General features: G+C 50.1%; 1 protein-coding gene across 1 annotated transcript; it reads left to right on the forward strand.

The window, feature by feature from the left end:
• The first annotated feature begins 10,209 nt into the window (after positions 1-10,209).
• LOC144159893 (uncharacterized) lies at positions 10,210-15,282 on the forward strand. The gene is made up of 3 exons (XM_077691549.1): positions 10,210-10,569; positions 10,861-11,314; positions 14,699-15,282. The coding sequence occupies exons 1-3, from the start codon at positions 10,210-10,212 to the stop codon at positions 15,028-15,030; spliced, it is 1,146 nt and encodes a 381-aa protein (XP_077547675.1). The 3' UTR covers positions 15,031-15,282.
• The last annotated feature ends 3,284 nt before the right edge of the window (positions 15,283-18,566 follow it).

Consider the following 18,566-nt stretch of genomic DNA (forward strand, 5'->3'; position numbering starts at 1 on the left):
ATCATCATCATCATCATCGAGGGGCAGCAGTGCCTGTGCAAGAAATCGCCCGCTTTCATGCTCTGGTGCATTGAAAAGCGTATTTCCAGTATTTCATTTATTTAGCCAGTTTGTGACACCTCTGAATAATTTCAAGCGGTATCCGTAGCAAGTTTGCAACACACTTTCTGTTGTGTTGTGTAATTTAGTTCTGTTCATGCCACCAGGTGGCGCACAGTGCTAAGGTGGCCAATTTCCATTGTCATCATCAGTAACCGCAGCCTGGTTATAAATATCGTGTAACAACAATAAAGGCTCTCTTCCTTTCACCGTGGTTCGGCGCTAATAGGAGGACACGTACGAGCTGAACGACGGTCGCGTCTGGAATCCTGAGTGGCTGATTGCATACACTGCAGCCTGGAATCCTGAGGACAGATGCAACCTGCCTTTCCTGTGGGACTCCCGGCTCCACAGCAGCACAGTCCCCGAGTGCCCAGTTGTTCCAGCCACTTACTACCCCGGCCAGCACATTCAGAACGACAATTCCAACTTCAAGTGCTAGTGCTGGTGTGCCGAGTGTTGATGTCACGGGCATAAGTGTACCAAGGAACGTGTTGGATGGTGGGACTGAGACAAGTGCTGAAAGTGAGGCTCCACGGCGATCCACCAGAGACCGGCGCAAGCCTGCGAGGCTGGCTCGATATAACTTATGAGACATTGCAGTGACTGTGTGCTGCCCCTTTTGGGAGGAGGGGATGTTGTGTTGTGTAATGTAGTCCTTTTCATGCCAACAGGTGGCGCACAGTGCTAAGGTGGCCAATTTCCATTGTCATCATCAGTAAGCGCAGCTTGGTTATAAATATCGCGTAACAACAATAAAGGCTCTCTTTTTCGTGGGTACTAGGTGACGTCTGCATGTCTCTGCCACGTATGGTGACTCGGTGGGCTTGAGATACAACACTTTCTTCAGAGCATTGGTCGAATGATCGGGTGTAACTCATCCTTTCTAGCTTTTTGCGAGGTTCAGTGCTCAGAGCTCCTCGAAAAGTATTCAAAATGCGTAGGCTTCCCTACAACATTTTTGAGATGCTCTCATGAAGACTGAACGGTCTAATACGCACCAAACAGCGGGTCCCTGAACGCGCATCACACAGTAGGAAAGAAACGGTTGTCTTCTTTTTCTTTCGTTGTTCTTAATTTGTACCAGATGAATATTTTTTGTGTTCCCAACGCATTCATTTTTCTACACCATCACAAACGCATTGTTAGGAGGATTAGGGATGTTTGGGAAGCTTGCAAAGTTCGTGTGGATATTTATTTCAGTCCCTAAGGCATACAGTACCTTTTACAGAAATTGGATTTCGTTATAACTGCGTGCAAGAAGGTGCATATTCGAAGCGTGCTTTTTTTATTCAAGAGCAAATACAATGAGGTTTGTGCTACGTCACCGCGAAACGATGCAAACAACGTTGTCTAGAGTACTCGAAGGCGGCTTTCGTGCCGCGAATTTCTATCGTAATCATCGTTATCGTAACGAACTGAATCTCAACCCGACAAGTTATGACGGTATTACGTTGTTGAAGGCTTGATATACTCGCTAACGAATGTAATAAATAATACGCGTGCCTGTTTTCAATATAACAAGAATTGAAACCAATGAATATTTTCCAATCAGCTCTTTGTGGTTTTCCAACCCCTTCAGGGGTAAAGCAAAGTCCTGGCCTCCTCGGGATGGCTTTCCATGAATTTTTGTCATGGACTGAATAGCCCGGCAACTAACTGGCTAGATGTTACTGTTAAAAAAAGTTTCCTCGTCCTCCTCCTCCCCTTCCTCCTGCTGTTCCCCCTTTTCATTGCAATTTATTATAACGCATATCTGAATATTTTAAAGATACTCCTATGGCCTTGGAAAATGTACAGAAATGTGCCTCCACGTCTGAATAGTGTTAGTGTAGTTTTACCCTACACATGACTCCATTTGCGCAATAAGCCTCTATACTGGCTGGAAGTCTGGTGTAATACAAGCACGCGCCTATAGAAAAGGTTACTTGGAACTCAACCTATATTTTCTGGCGCCCCATAGTGCATGTAGGCATACTTTGATGTCATGAGGACTTAAAGTGATGTGACACAATACTTTTGAGCGTTCGTCAAAGTTGCAAAAACTGTTTTACCTTACATACGATTATCGGGAATCGTAACGCCTTCTGTCAAAGCCGACAGCACGGAAGTCGTGAAATTTGTTTTGATCTTGCATTTTCACTGTTGCTGGTTATTAGACTGTGGCTGTTTCTTTTGTTCGAAAGATTGCTGAATAGCAAAGCTGACACCTAATTCCGCACCCTCGCGCTCCGCACACGATCGGTTTCGCAAGAATTTGGCGACGCTGGCAATGTTCCTTCCGGAGTGGGATAAAAAACAATACTTTCAATCACGCCTTTCGCTAGTGTATGCGATTTGAGTATTTTATTATGATAAAAAGTTTTGCATGCTCAAAACCTGGTTCATACAAGCATCAAAAGTCAACTGAGCGCTAAGAAACAGCATAGGAGATCGAGCCCGATTGAAGCAAACGACAAACTCGAGAATCTCTCAGCTGACGTCACGGAGACGCGCTTCGCAGCGCCGCCCGTGGTCGCGCTCACCGCGAATTGCGACGCACTTGTGACGACAATCACGCGCGCATAATAGTACGGTGAAAAAGTTGTCACGTTCCGGCAACGGCACGGATTGTTTGTTGATGACGATCTTCGCAAACTTGAATAATTGCCTCGGAAGTGTGACGTTTGCACAGTCTCGATTGCGCGAGGTGACATTGACCAACTTTCGCTGCCGAGGGCCAAATTTAAATTTATACCTACACTCCGCATGCATAGCGCCTTCGGCCATATGTGATTTTCGTCTATTGGAAGGTACCGCTGAACAATTCCTGCTGTCCTGCCGGCGGTTCTCCTGTCTCCGAAATCGTTACCTGGTGGTTCCGCTCCGGTGTCTGGGTCTTTCCGTGTTTGTTTCAAATTTACTGTCATTTGTGGCATCGGGTTTAGGTTTCTGCCGCGGGGATGTTTGTCGCGCCCTTCACGCTTATATTTCGGAATCAGGTCGTTTACCCAGTTAATAAAGCACCTCCCGCACTTTCCTTTTCTAGTACGTGTAATATTGATCCTTACTTGAGCATGTTATAGATATTTCGATTTTGGGGGGTTTTCAAAATTGTTACCAGCACGTCCCTCACATGCTCCTCCGTTCTAGTTCTAATTCTTAACATTCTTGCCAAATCTGACTTTACCAATCCCACAGAGTGGGTACGCGCCAGTGGTTTATTGGTACCAATCAACCAACCATCCTCGTTGTAGTTTTTAATGGGAGACCAATCAATTGCCAGTTCAGCGAAAAAGTCGGCCGGGCAATACATAGCGCGCGCTTAAACGTAGGAGTAGCGGAAGTGGCCGTCCACGCCAGTAAATCGCGGATGAAGTAATGGAGGGGAAAAGTGCACGCCAACAGCTGCAAACAGACTGGACGCGAAATCCGCCATCGTCGTCAACTCCTCCAATATATGGAGGAAGGAAGGAGCAGCTTCACTGCACGCTTGGACGGGAAACTCGAAGCCGGGTCGCGAAGCAACACCTGTCAAGCAGCCAAGATAGCTTTCCAAAGCGTGCAGCGCAGCGACGCTTCAGCATTCACGAACACGTCTCTCGTGAAATCACATACCTGAGCCACCTTGCCAGTGACTCGGGAACCATATAACAATTAGGTGGCTTCCTGGCCGCAAGGAAATGAGAAGGCAGATGAAGCTGCTCGCAGGGGATTGGAAATGCCTAAATTGAGGAAGAGTATTTTAATCAATCGTGATGCCACAACTAAGACGAAGGCACTTCCGTCTCTCGTCCCTTACAATGCCCCAACCCGCTTCCATACACAACTCAGACCCTGAGTGCAGGATAAAGCTGCCAGAGGTACTTCTACACCGACGAATCCTGTTGTACCACTGACTGCGTCTCAACTCAGCCTCTTTCGATTTGGCACGACCTCTTTCGACTTTGCGCCACCGCGATTCTTTCCTACGGTAACTGCGGATGGCCGGAAACCGTAAAATATTCCTGACACTTAAAGGGCCCTGCATATATATCCAAATAAGGTGCCTCATTTGGCGGAAAATTGAGCACCGAAGCATGGGGCCAATGCCCTTGGCAGTACTTCTTGGTCCTCAGCCCTCCGCATAAACTCAAATCTAAGCACTGACGGCGTTGTTTCATTATCTGTACGAGGTTGGCGCTACTGAAGGGATTTAAAACTAAGAATTTTCTGACTTCATCGCAGTACTCATACATACCGGACCTTTTGATTCCTTGCTTTTTATCTCTTGTTTTTTTGCTGCCTCTTACCAGTTGTTTATGATGCCATTGTGTTGCCTCCCTTCCCCCACCTTGTAGCATGTGAGTGTCGAAATTGCGGCAAAGGTTTCGGCTCTTTTTTCTAATAAACTGTTTTTGTTCTCTCGTCCTCTCTCTAAAGAGTACGACGCCCTTCGAGAACTCGGGGAGGCGTTCTATTCGGCACACATGCTTTCGCCTTCGCTGCTTTCATCATCGCCATCATCATCATCATCATAATCATCATCATCATCATCATCATCACCACCAGCCTATCTGCGCCAACTGCAGGGCAAAGGCCTCTGCCATCGATCTCCAATTATCCCGGCCCTGTGCTAACTGCGACCAATTTATCCCCGTAAACTCTGTTTGACCTCATCTGCCCATCTAACTTTCTGCCTACGCTTGCCTCCTCTAGGGATCCAACGTGTTATCCTTTATAAACAACGGTTACCTCGCCTTCGAATTATTACAAGCCTTGCCCACACCCATTTCTGCTTCTTAATTTCTACTGTCCTTAACACGCGTTTGTTTCCTGACCCACTCCGCTATCTTGTCCCTTAATGTTATACCTAGAATCTCCGTTCCATTCTGGCTGAGTCGTTCTGTACTGGGCTAGTTGGTAGATGTTTGATTGGAATAAAAACCAGCGGAAAACACAGGACACAGAAGAAAACGACGGGACAAGCTGGCACTAACAACTGAAACGAACAAGGCACTAGGACGCCTAGAAATACCCTTCAGGCAACATCATACGCATGTGTGAATAGTCATGTGTCGCATGAACGAAATGTGAACAATCAACCACCGAGTTTAGAAAGTTCATCTCTTTGATAGACAGGAGCAATGACGTGTTACTGACGCAGTTGTTACCCCCTTTCATTATATAGAAAGCTTATAAAATTTTCCTTTGGGTTTTTGTACTTCCCCAGCCTTATATGGTAGCCTTGCTAAAGACAGGAGGGCACCCGCATTGTCTACAGTGCCTCGACAGATGAGCACCGTCACTCGTGGAAAGGGAAGCCTTGCGCTCTCTGAGGCGATCATTGATACAGAGGCCTGTTTGACCGATGTAAGCTTTGCCACACGGGGATAAGGGATGTTATAAATCACACCTGTAGCGCAAGGCACAAATTTCGATACATGGTTAGTGCCACACGTAGCCCTTCTTCGCGTATGCCGGTCGATGCGACTGCACAGACCTCCCAACTTGCGCGGGGCTGAAACGACCAAACGTATGCCATGTATATTCGCCACCCTCTTGACATTGTGCGAAAGTTTATGCACATAAGGCATAACAACAAAGCTAACCTTATACCCCGCTGTGGCAAAGTCAGTAGCTGCATCTGCCCTGCGCGACCTTTTTAGATGCGAAGCATCTCTCGCTCGGGAAGATGTCCCGCGTCCGTGCCCCGTCCGCAGCGCCTCTGATGATGGTTGGATGCCCCTAGGGATTGGCCAACCAAAGAATACATCACGAGATAGCTTCGCGTTCAACCACCGTCGCCATCTTCCCGTAGGGCAACCGCTGAAGAAGAAGAAGGAGAAGAAGACAAAGCTGTGAAAAGGAGGGCGTGTACGTTGCTCTCAGCCGGTGCACCAATGTCAACAACCTTTACCTTATCAACGCTGACGGAGACTACCAATTCTACCACAGAGATGACAACATCGACTAGAACAGGAGGGACGAGTTTCGGCGCCTCGAGAACCACCGCCTACTCACCGTAACACAAAAGTACTTGCGTGCCTTTGCCACCGGTGTGGACCCGGACGCGGAATTCCCTCTGGCGCTACTAAACAACAGATCACTCAACATAACGGCAACACAATGAAACCACACGGAACCCCCATGATGCTTCGCATCCTCAACAGGGTTCCCCACGGGAAGATGGTGTAATTGTTTTTGCTCTTACAGCAACTTCTCGGCGACGGCTCGCGTCACGTGGTCTGGAAATCCGGCCGATTTCAGTCTACTGGCTTGTTGTACACTCGCCTGAATCGTGTGAAAGCAGCTTTTTCGCAATGTGTTCTTAAAAATGCATTGCTATGCCCCTTTTTATTAGCTTCGAGTGGCATGAGCTGTACAGAAGGACTTCTTTCAGCGCGGTGCGTAGGTCCAGCACACATGCATGTCGACACGGAACGACAATTCCAGGTCTAAAAACCTAGTGGTTCCACTCTGGGGTAATTCGTAAGTGAAACGAAGGGATGAAGAACAAGCATTAAAACACTTAACAATATCTGTGGCCACAGATTCTAAACTAGTGTGAGATGATAAATGAAGCAGCACTAAAAAATCATCCACATATCTAAAAACCTTGACCACGTGGTCGTCGTCTAAACAGTCCCGTAACAAGGATCAGAAAAATGTTCGTCAACAGAGGTGCGATGTTTCTGAGCAATGATCTCCCCGCGGAAGTCCACAATCCTACATTTGAGATAGTGGCTCAAAAGTTCTAAAAAACTCTCCACTGAAAATGGGGACAGCGGTTGCCATGACGCCACACCACTGTCCTCTATGAAATCACGCACCACTGGAAGGAGCTCATCGTGTGGCACGGAATAATACAAGTCTTCGATGTCCACCGAGAATCCCGAACTCACGCCCGGCAGTCCATGTTTTAAGACGTCGACGACGTTGGCCGAAATCTTGACAACGAATGGGTCGTTGATTTCCAGGACGCCTAACTTGGACTGAAGGCAGCGGCCAACTAGCTTCTGCCACGAACCATCCTCCGTGACTATGACTCGTAACGGGTACTCTGGTTTGTGTGTTTTTGCGGTGAAGAACACACGTAGTGTGTCACCCTTGTAAGCCTTCACATCGCTTTCTAGTCACAGAAGACCTGGTCTATTGAGAAGCCGAACAACCTCCGTCTTCGCCTTCCCTGGTTTTACGGCCGATTTATTGAAAGTTTTTTTTCGGATTGCAGCCAAGGCCTTCTCATCGAAGGTGCCTTTAGGTCGGACCACAAAGCCTCCTTCTTTATCTGCCTGTAGCAAGGACAAATCCTCGCGAACGAAATGATCAACCAGCGGACGCAACGCATCCTTGTAACCGGCGCGTATCTCTGAATGGCAACGCAAAAGGCATTCCACGCCCTCAGCAAGGCAACGGGACCTCTCTTCGGACGAAACTTTGCCAGACACGGCTCGCACTGTAGACAGAGCCTCGTGTATCAAAAAGAGTCCGAAATACTGTCTAGCCCCACGCCTTGGCGGACACGTCTCATCTCATCATCATCATCATCTTCTCAAATGTCAATGATTATTTGAACATAGCCGCGGATTCAGGCGTTGGCGGCATCAATGCGAAAATTCTTGAAAACACCGAACAACTGTCAATCCTCATTCTTAGCTCTATGCCCTAGCAGACCCTCTCGGCCGGTTTCGTTTCCCAAGAGTGGAAGACAAGACTGGAAGACAAGATTCGCCGAGTGCCTCACCCCGGGTGAGTCACTCCCGTGATGGTCAAGTTCGTGCCACCGTGGAAGCCTCAGAGCATGATCGCATGATCTCAAAGCTGCAGTGTGGCCTTGATTTCAATCACTCTGGCTGCATTCTCCAGTCCAGGTCTAATATGATGAGATGAATTAGTGTAACGCTCAAGCGCCGATAGTCTTGCATTCCCCCAGTGTCTCTCAAAGATAACCGCCCAGGGTTGGTCAGGCAGGCAAACATCCGAAGACGGCGATTGTCAGGAGGGTAGTCGTACGATTTACCAGGACTGCTGTTGTGCTGTATAAAGCCAAGTAGGCAGGGTAACGAAAAAAAACTATGCCTGGTTTTCCTTCGAAAGATCGCGCCGGTGGTAGCTGGAAGTGATCATGAGTAATCTCGTACACCGCGCAAGCAGCAAGTTATGGTAATAGTTCTCTCCGAAGATCGGAATCTTGGTATCCAAGGGAATGACATATGGTAGGGTAGTAAAACTGTAATGTTTCTCATAGTCCGCCCTGCCATCTAGGCATCTGTGGTATCAAGAACGTCTTCGAGCTGTTTACTTATCCCACCGCCCACAATCTGAAGTGTTCAGAATGGTGGCATTATCCTCTCTTGGCGGAGAACCTCAAGAACATGTCGGGTTGCCAGCCTCGTGTTATCTGAAAGGCGTTCCTGAAGCAGAATCCGATATTTCCGTGTGGTTGGGCTAGGCGTAAACCGTGTTCCAACAGCGATAGAGCTGCCTTGATGGCAACGACGGCCGTCGTGGCGGGCTGCCGTGCGCTGTCCAAGAGTACTGAGAACCTGCGTCGCAGAACGCCATTAGGAGAGCGCAGTACCCGAGGCGCCATTTTCGTATCTGTTAACGTCTCCACTAGGTCGTCCAACACCATCGTCGATTCGCCGGACACAGCGTCTGAGAGCGAGGCAGCAACCGAGAGCTCTTATTCAAGACTTGAGAGGTCTTCCATCTTTGCAGCAATCGAAAGAACTTCTCAGGTGTTAACATTTACTCTAAAGCTACTCCGAATCTCTGTCAGGAATAAAGCTAACAGATCCAGTTTGTCTGGATCGAGCGAAGTTTCGAGGTATGGGTCTTGTGGTTTGGCGACTATGATCGGTGCTTTTTCTCAATATACTGTTTGCGCTACTGAGCGCCGACAGCGGGCCTGGCGAATCACGTGATGCGGATCGAGGGGTGGGTCGTCGGGGTTGTGTCCGCTCAAAAGGTTAACTTGCGCATCCACCGCGAAACCGCTGGGCAAAAGTACTGAAGCTTTGCTTTGAAAGTAGCCAATGGGGATACTCCCACTCTGATCCATGAGGAAAACTCTTAGAGCAAGCCCTCGAACTCAGCTCCCTCCAGTTAAGAAATGAACCATTTGTACCGTCCAGAGTTGGGCTTCACAGTTTTCAGTGGGACACCACACCGGACTTCACAATAACTACACCCGGTAGTATAAAAAAATGGCAAACTCAAGAGTCCACTTGGGGTAGCGACCATTTCCCCATCTTTCTTCATCCCACCCGTGAAAAGCTTCGCTCGAAACATACGTTGTGGGGATTCTCCCCTGTGAGCGCCCATGTTAGGCCGTTCAAACTGCCGCGCGCCACCTCTCCTGCCATCTGGGAACACACGGCAGAAAGACTGTGCGATGGAGGGGGGGGGGCGTGGCACATTTTTGGGCACGCTAGATAAGGGCAGCGGCGCTTGGTAGCGGGGGGAGTGGCTGGCCGGGAGCGCCGCCGATGACAAGAGAGAAGCCACCGCCGTCAGCCACCTCGAAGAAGACGCACGTCAGCAAGGCCCGCCGTTCGTCCCGCCGTACCGTAAGCCCTGGGACCCTGAAGTGCTTTTGTTATGTGCTTGGTTGATTGTATCCCCTGTTCCATTTATACTTCATTTTCCACTGCTTGAGTAAAGCGCAATTGTTCCTCTTGCAATGTTCTGTGCGTGATGTTTTGACGAGGCCGTTGCCTGAACCCCCCTCGGTAGGCAGAACTACCTACAGTGGCGCCCAACGTGTATTTAGGCTAGCACAGTCCTTTGTCAGCAAGACGCTTACGCACAGGAGCAAATTGCGACTAAAACTTTCGTGCATTTGTTTGCAAGCGGCAGCTGTTTCTGGAACTTAGCACTTCAGCTTAGCGAAATGTATTTTGCTGCTGAAAGCCGGGTATAATGTTGTTGCTCTTACGCCCGACTTCATTTCTTTTCAACGAGCCTGCGCACTACCCAGCTTTCTTTTCCGCGGCACCGAATGTCCAGTTTTCCGGCGAGCGCCGCAACTGATAAGCATTACCCGCAGTTGACTTTGTGCTGGTGCGTGCTCGATTTATACGGTGGCATCTTTGTAGCTCTTTCGCCCGAGTTCGTTGGTTCTCGGAGTTTCGTTGGCGTCCAGCAATGAAGTCCCCTGCCGACGGAAAGGAACTTCGTTCGGGAACAGTCGTCGGGGCCACGGCCCCCGACACCGCCTTCAGCGAAGCTCTCACCACAGTGGCCGGCTTATGTCAAGCTCTTACACAACACCTGGGCACTCTACAAGACCCGGCGCCCCGTCTTCAGCCTGACATCCCTACCTACCGCGGCTATGACGACCGTCTGTCCGTCGCGGATTTCCTTGACAAGCTCGATGTCTACAAGGCCGCCGTCGGAGCGTCGGACACTCATATGCTAACCAGGGTATTGCCACTGGTTTTCCAAGGGCCTGCAGCCTGCTGGTGGCGCCTGCAGTCCCCGTTTGCGTCGTGGGCCACCTTTGTGGTAAGCTTTCGGACTGAGTTCCTTCCGCCTGGATACGAGACTCGCATTCTCCGTGAGTTAGATCTCAGGACGCAACACCCTAACGAAAGCCTGTTAGAGTATGTACGCGCTATGCAGGAACTATACAGGAGAGCGGCCCCAGAGACTACTTCAGCTGAGCAAGTTGCCCGTGTGTTACGGCAGTGCCATCCTCGGTTCCAGCCGTATTTGTATGCTCAAACGTACGCGGATTTGAATGCAGTTGCTTCGAACGCGCTCGCTATTCAGGAGTGCCTGCTCGCCAAATTGCAGTATGCACCACCGCCAACGCCGAGCCAATCCTTGGAGCCCAGCTGTGCCTGGAACGGGCCTGGCGCTTTCCAGTCGTGGGCGCCGCAGTCCGCGACACACCGGGCTTTGGATCCGGGCGAATTTGCACCAAGAAGGCGGCCGCAGAACCGATACCGTGACCGCACTCCAGCCAACGCGGGCTACGGGGCCGTGGGCCACCCGGTCCCAGCCAACGCGGGCTACGGGGCCGTGGGCTACCCGGTCCCAGCCAACGTGGGCTACGGGGCCGTGGGCCACCCGGTCCCAGCCAACGTGGGCTACGGGGCCGTGGGCCGCCCGGTCCCACACGAAGACGAGCCATCAGGGGGCTCGTCAGCAGGGGCCCGCCACCGAGGACAGATTTCCGCGTTCGGGAAACTTCACGTCCCGGCGTCGCTGAAGCCAGGCAGCGAGTCGCAGCGGGCCAACACACCTGGTAAATCTTTTCTTGTGCCTTCGGTGGATCGCATGCAGTATCCCCCCAAGCTAGTGGCACCAACCATTCGTGTCAAAGTGCTCGGCAAGATCGTAACTGCACTCCTTGATACCGGATCCACAGTTTCCCTTATCGGCGATATGCTTTTCGAACACTGCAAGGCAAAGCGGGTAAAATTTCGCCATACCGAAGTTATGCTTAGGATGGCGTCGAGCGCGGCCGCGGAGAGCACAAACGCTGTTCGGTTACGCATATCGGTTAGCTCCCGCGCTAAGAGACAAAGGTTTTTGTATCTCAAGGGCTTGTCGGTTGCCATGATCCTAGGCACAGATTTTATCGCAGATGTTGCTATGCGGTTGGACATCAGAGCTGGCGGGTACTACCTTGGCGACGACCCAGGTTTTTTCCCGTTTGAGACCTCGGCGGGTCTCCCGTTACCCTGCAGGTCTCGCGCTGCTTTGTCGACTGAAAGCCTGCCGGCAGACCTGTTACAGGAGCTGCAGAATTTCAAAGGAACGTCGTCTCAGCGCAAACAGCTCGAAGACCTCCTGCGCCAGTATGCGGACATGTTCACGGAAAAACCAGGAAAAACGGATGTCTTGCAGCATCGCATCGACACTGGGAACGCAAAACCATGGCGATGCAGCCCACGACCAATGAACGCCCCCAAGAGAGCGCTTTTCGACAAAGCCTTGGACGAGATGCTCGACACCGGCGTCATTCGTCCATCAAAGAGTCCTTGGGCGTTCCCCGTCGTCCCAGTCGGTAAGAAAGATGGATCTATGCGAATCTGTGTCGACTACCGAAAACTGAATGCCATGACGGAACGAGATGCCTATCCGTTCCCGTCGGTGACCGAAATAACGTATGCCGTGGCAGGCGCGAAGTATTTCACGACCTTGGATTGTTCACGTGGCTATTTACAAATAGAAATGCACCCAGACGATGTACCGAAGACTGCGTTTACATGTCACCGAGGGTTGTTTGAATTCGTGCGTATGCCTTTCGGTCTAAGCAATAGCCCCAGTTCATATCAAAGGATGATGGACATTGTTCTAGGTGACGCGAAACACGAATTCGCTTTGTGTTATCTCGACGACGTCACTGTCTTTTCACGCTCGTTCGAGGAACATGTGGAACATTTGCAGATAGTGCTACAGCGCATGCGCGCAGCCGGGCTGACTATACATCCCGGCAAAGTACAGCTGGCCGGGGAAAAAATCAACTTACTCGGATTTGTTGTTGACAAGGGCGTTCTGCGACCAAATCCAGAGAAACTGCAAGCCATACTCCAATACCCGCCGCCGAGCGACGTCAAAAGCTTGCAACGGTTTCTTGGCATGATTGCGTTTTATCGCCAGTTCATTCCCCAGTGCGCGAACATCTCTGTACCGCTCAATGAACTACTTCGCAAAGGCAAGAAGTGGTGTTGGGCGTCCGAACAACAGACCGCTTTTCAAACCTTGCTGACAGCATTAGCAGAAAATGCGTCTTTGCAACTCCCTGACCTAAACAAGCCGTTTGTGGTACAAACGGACGCCAGTGAATTCGGCTTGGGGGCGGTACTTCTGCAAGAGTGGGATCAAGTGTTGAGACCAGTGGCTTTCGCCAGTCACACTCTGACACCAGCCGAACGCAATTATTCCGTCACCGAAAAGGAATGCCTAGCGATTGTGTTCGCGCTGAAAAAAATTTGACATGTTTCTAGACGGAGCATGCTTCACCATTCAGACTGACCACCAAGCTCTCTCCTGGCTTCAGAGGCTTCAAAACCCAGCAGGACGACTCGCGCGTTGGGCACTCGCGCTGCAACGTTACGACTACTCCATCGAATACAAGAAAGGCACCACTAATACAGTTGCTGACGCGCTGTCACGCGCTCCCCTTTTTACTGATACACAGGTGGAAAACGAGGAAAGTATGGTGGTTGCAGCAGTGCAGGCCCCCACGAACGACCGTTGGGGATCGTTGGTGAGCCAGCCGGACTTGGTTGCGGCACAGCGGAGCGATGGTCTATGTCGCAAAGTCATCGACAAGCTCTCGACAACAGACTCTCCAGAAGCTTCCCGGAACGACGAGGTTGACAGCTACTTGCTTGGAAATCATGGTATTCTGCTGCGATACATTCCCCAGGCAGACGACGACTCAACACAAACTCCTTTCCGAGTTGTCGTTCCCCGCAAGTTGCGTAAGTTGTTCATCGGCTACTACCATGACTCCGCTCTGGCGGGTCACTCGTCTGGGCAAAAAACCTATGAGAAGTTATGTCGCACAGCAACTTGGCCGGGAATGCGACAAGATGTACTTCGGTACGCTCGCTCCTGCCCCATATGCCAGAAGACCAAACCACGTGGAGGCCTGCCGCTTGGAACAATGACATCCGTCCATAGCACCTCGCCGTGGCAAATCGTTGCATGCGACGTGATGGGGCCGTTTCCTCAAAGTCCTCGAGGCAACCAGTTCTTGTTGGTAATTACAGACCACTTCTCAAAGTGGGTCGAGTTGTTTCCTTTGCGGAAGCTAACCTCTCAAAAGGTGTGGGAATGCCTCCTGGAAGTGTTCACGAGGTTTGGTTTCCCCTCGCAGTTAATCACGGACAACGCGACGTATTTCACCAGTAAGGTTTTCCGAGATTCTTGCCACGCCTTGGGAATACGTCACACCCGCACCCCGGCTTACCACCCGCAAGCGAACATTACGGAACGGGTCAACCGAAACCTTAAATCGATGCTCATTGCTCACACTGGCCGTCACAAGGACTGGGACAACAAGCTTTCCGAGATGGGCTTCGCAACGCGGACAACGATTAACAGATCTACCGGTTTCACGGCAGCGCAACTGAATTTTGGCAGAGACCTCAAGTTTCCTCTCGACAGTTCGCTCCAACCCACGCAGAATCGCACTGATAAATCCCCCGCGACATTCGCGGCTGACCTTCGCAAGCGGCTAACAGAGTCCGTCCGGGAGGCCCGCGAACACCTCGACATCTCCCGACTCGACCAGACGTCCCAGTACGACAAGCGCCGACGGGACGTACAATTTTCCATGGGTGATCTTGTGTTGAAGCGAACACATCCACTTAGTGATGCGTCGAAGGGCTTCACCGCCTCACTTGCACACAGGTGGGATGGACCGTACACCGTGGTGGGTAAGTCTAACCTGTCGTATGTGCTGAAAAACTCTTCCACAGGTGCATCGTACGGTCCGGTGCACGTGTCCGAACTAAAGCGGTATTTTTCGCGCGAGGATACAGCCAACGGGAATCAGCGAGAAGACTGCCGCGGAAAGCGCGCGACACATGAGTATTCCCCGTCACCACGATACAATCTGCGCATGCGTCATTAACTACTGGCTCATTTGTGTTTTCTTTGCTTTCGCCTGCAGAAGATGTCTCGGAACAGCAGTCGGGCCCACCCCTACCACCGTCGGCAACCCGAACGCTCGGCCCCGCCCCAGGGTTCACGGCGCCGCCCGTTCCCGTCACCGTACCGTCCAGCACGACCTACGGAAGAGGTGGCCACGTGGACGGTGCTGTCACCTTCGGGTCACCCGGTGGGCTGGCACGCTCGTCTCGAGTGGTCCGACCAGCCTCAAGTGCTCGTCGGCATGCCGCGCACCTCCGTCCCGGCCCCCTTTCAGGGGCTCACAATCGCAGAACGTCACCCGGTAGAACCACGGCCGGTATACACCCAGGAAGAACTGGCTGCGCTGTGTGAAGTGTGCCAAGTGCCGGAAATCAGCTGGCGTCACCACCGTGCCGGGGCTCTCCACAGAGAGCGTTCAAGAGCCTTGCGCGCCAACCGCCCGGAGGGCAACAACAGCCAGGACGCCCTGGAAGAAGCCTTGGCAATGTTGCGGCGGTTGCGCCCAGACCAGCGGCGCCAAGCAATGGACGCAATCCTGGACTCTGAGGAATGTGTGTAAACGAGTCTCGGACATTTTTTTTTTCTCCCTTTTCTTTCGTTTATTTTTTTTTCTTCTCTCTCTTCGTGTAGCAAAGAACCAAGAACTTTTTTTTTTCCAAGGGGGGGGGGGGGGGGAAGTGTGGGGATTCTCCCCTGTGAGCGCCCATGTTAGGCCGTTCAAACTGCCGCGCGCCACCTCTCCTGCCATCTGGGAACACACGGCAGAAAGACTGTGCGATGGAGGGGGGGCGTGGCACATTTTTGGGCACGCTAGATAAGGGCAGCGGCGCTTGGTAGCGGGGGGAGTGGCTGGCCGGGAGCGCCGCCGGTGACAAGAGAGAAGCCACCGCCGTCAGCCACCTCGAAGAAGACGCACGTCAGCAAGGCCCGCCGTTCGTCCCGCCGTACCGTAAGCCCTGGGACCCTGAAGTGCTTTTGTTATGTGCTTGGTTGATTGTATCCCCTGTTCCATTTATACTTCATTTTCCACTGCTTGAGTAAAGCGCAATTGTTCCTCTTGCAATGTTCTGTGCGTGATGTTTTGACGAGGCCGTTGCCTGAAACCCCCTCGGTAGGCAGAACTACCTACAACGTATACCATAACAAATTGAAATCTCTTTCGATCCTGCTGTCAAATCAATGCTCAACCGGACCTCCCTGAGTTCATGCAAGCCGTCTCCGATTCTCGTACTTCAGCTGCGGAATCAGTCATCGGCACTTTAGAGGTAGACAACCCAGACATCCATATCCACAGGTTGCTCTGACCAGCTCAACGTCCTACCAAGAAATATCGAGAACGTGGGAAACGTCCCCCTGACCTCATAAAACTGAAACGAAAACGCAAGATAATCAACGATTACCAGAAGACGTCACAAAGTGAAAACTGGCAAAATATTTGCCATCGACTCGAGAAAGAGAGAGGCCTGTCGCACCTATAGCCGCGTTTACATGAATGCCACGGAAGGCGACAGTAGCGCGTCGAATTCCCTAGCGCAACATGAGTAATGCGATGCACTATCGTTTACATGTAGCGCATTGCCCCGCGTTCGATAGTGGCGCCATACGGTGTCGTACATCGAAGGCAAAGCAGAGTTTCTGGCGCTGAATTCGGTGCTTCCGGCGCGACTGGCTTGCGTTTTTTTTCTCGAGTTGCGTGGTTTGGCGTCTTACACCCGATTAAGGTGTTCTTAAATGCAAAGGTGCGTTCGCATGCCGTACTGATGTTATCGACATAATTCCTAATACGATGCGTTCGGGTTTACATGCACTTCGAAAGTCGACTTATACGTCTAAATCCACCCCTATCTGACGCATTAATGCGACGCGCTCTCCTAGCGCATTAGCCCCATTTACATGGATTCAATGCGCTAGAAAGTTAATGTGATGCGATGCGAAGCGCCATTTGTCGCATTAACATAAACGCGGCTAATGGGGCATAGTTCGTAGCCTTGGCGGGAGAGGAAAGACACAGCTTTCTATCATTGACGAAACGCGACCGATCTCAGACGATTATGACCTAGAGTAAACTGTTATCAACACCATTTTTCTACATGTACGAAGGATAAAATGGCACTGAAATCTCTTCCCGGAATCGACATACGGCACCCTCTAGACGAACTCGACACTCATTTTACGGGAGGTTCCCGTTTAAACCCATTCCCATTTCACCCTTCCCGCTTGTTCTGTCCCGTTTCAACCCGGCGCGAAAGAACCTTCCCGTTTCGTATTTTCCTTTTTAGCCCGTTCCCGAAATAACGTACCCAGTTTATGTAACGTTATAAAAAACATTTTCATATTGTTTTTCATTTATTTCCGTTTGTTCACAGCCGCTGCGATAGCATGCTCAGTACATCCAGAGTCCTTGACTGCTTTTCAAACCTGGGCTTCTCTTTTTGAATATAGAGACGACGACATTTGGTTACAATTCGCCGCACCAATTAACAAGTCTTTTAAATTAACAAACCAAAAAAATGACAAAAAAAATCACAAAGCCCAGAAAAGCGCCGCGGAAACACAAATAAAAAATCGCAAAAACACCCTCCCTTTGTAAGAAATTGTATTTCGTGGACTAACACATTTAATCGTTATAATAGCGCAAGTGTACATCAATGTCGCAAAGAAACAGATGAAAACTATAAAAGATAAAAACATGCATAAAAATAAAGTAACCCTATCTATGTGGATACATATGCCACATCTGGCTATAAAAAATTGCAGTCATGAGAAGCGGCAAAAATTATAAACTTAGCTTTGCGTTTTATTGATTCTGTTTATTCCCGTCACTCTAGCGTACCCAATTTGCATAATAGGGCAAACCTTCAAAAACTTAAGCAGCGCAAGGCTGTCCCTATCCTAATTTTTCTTTACTACAGAAACTTAAAATTGTCGCGGCAATACTACCTCCAAGGGCCTTTCAGACGTTCAGCGAGAAGACGTCATAGTAAGACTATTAGGCAGCGAATCAGCTTAATTACTATTCGGAAGTTCTCTTTGTTTCCTCGTGCAATTTCTTACTGGAATAAGTTAACGGAACGAAAAGTGAACTCGGTATCGTTAAAAGAATTTTCCCCACGTATTGTAAATATGCGTTCTGGTTGAATCATCGTATGTTAAAATTGGAATACATTACGAATGCATATCCTTGTTCGGACCCCTTTGCGTCTATTACATATTTATGTCTTTTACTTATTTGTGTGGGGCGTTTTTAAACTACGCCAACGAATACTGATGTGTTTTTATGTTCACTCCCGCATGAGCCCGACCAGGCCGTAAAGTATCAGTAAATAAATAAAAATATCTGCCCATTACTCACGTAGGAAAGGCAGATTTCTGCACATGTTTTTGCCTTTTTTTTTAAAGTCTCTCCTACGGACACCCTTGATCTATAGATCTCTCGAACCCGAAGACAAAGCTACGCTCCAAACAAGGAGCATAATAGCGGCTGATAAATAAATTTCAGCCGCACGTACGAACACCAACTGCAGAAAAATCCAATGCGTGCATTCCTCAAGATATTGGGTATCTTTATAGTACACTTTCGCCGCTACAAATTTTGTGTCAAGAGGGCAGTATCGGCCTAAGGCATTCGGAAACGTTTATCAGCCGGAAATATCGGTTGATTCCGGAAAATTTGATGCATACAAGTTTTTAGTGCATGACCCGTTGCTTGTAAGCACATTTTGGGCAATAGTTTCGGAGACGGCAACGCATATTTTCAGAAATTGAAATGGGTTACAACGATGCGGGTTCAAATGAGAAGGGCGCTTTGGGAGTGGGTTGTAACGGGAAGGGCGTTTTGGGAACGGGCTGAAGCAGGAAGCGCCCAAACGGGAAGGTCGTTTCGGGAA

The sequence above is a fragment of the Haemaphysalis longicornis genome, unplaced genomic scaffold (genome assembly GCF_048455015.1).
Source record: "Haemaphysalis longicornis isolate Haplotype H1 unplaced genomic scaffold, Haemaphysalis longicornis Haplotype H1 scaffold_10, whole genome shotgun sequence".
In the NCBI taxonomy this organism is placed as follows: domain Eukaryota; kingdom Metazoa; phylum Arthropoda; class Arachnida; order Ixodida; family Ixodidae; genus Haemaphysalis; species Haemaphysalis longicornis.

Excerpts from the sequence above, each read along its gene's own strand:
- LOC144159893 (XM_077691549.1), top strand. The coding sequence starts at position 10,210 with ATGAAGTCCCCTGCCGACGGAAAGGAACTTCGTTCGGGAACAGTCGTC. Across the intron at positions 10,570-10,860 it reads CGTCGTGGGCCACCTTTGTG|TATGCACCACCGCCAACGCC; the intron begins GTAAGCTTTCGG and ends GCCAAATTGCAG. Across the intron at positions 11,315-14,698 it reads GCAGCGGGCCAACACACCTG|AAGATGTCTCGGAACAGCAG; the intron begins GTAAATCTTTTC and ends TTTCGCCTGCAG.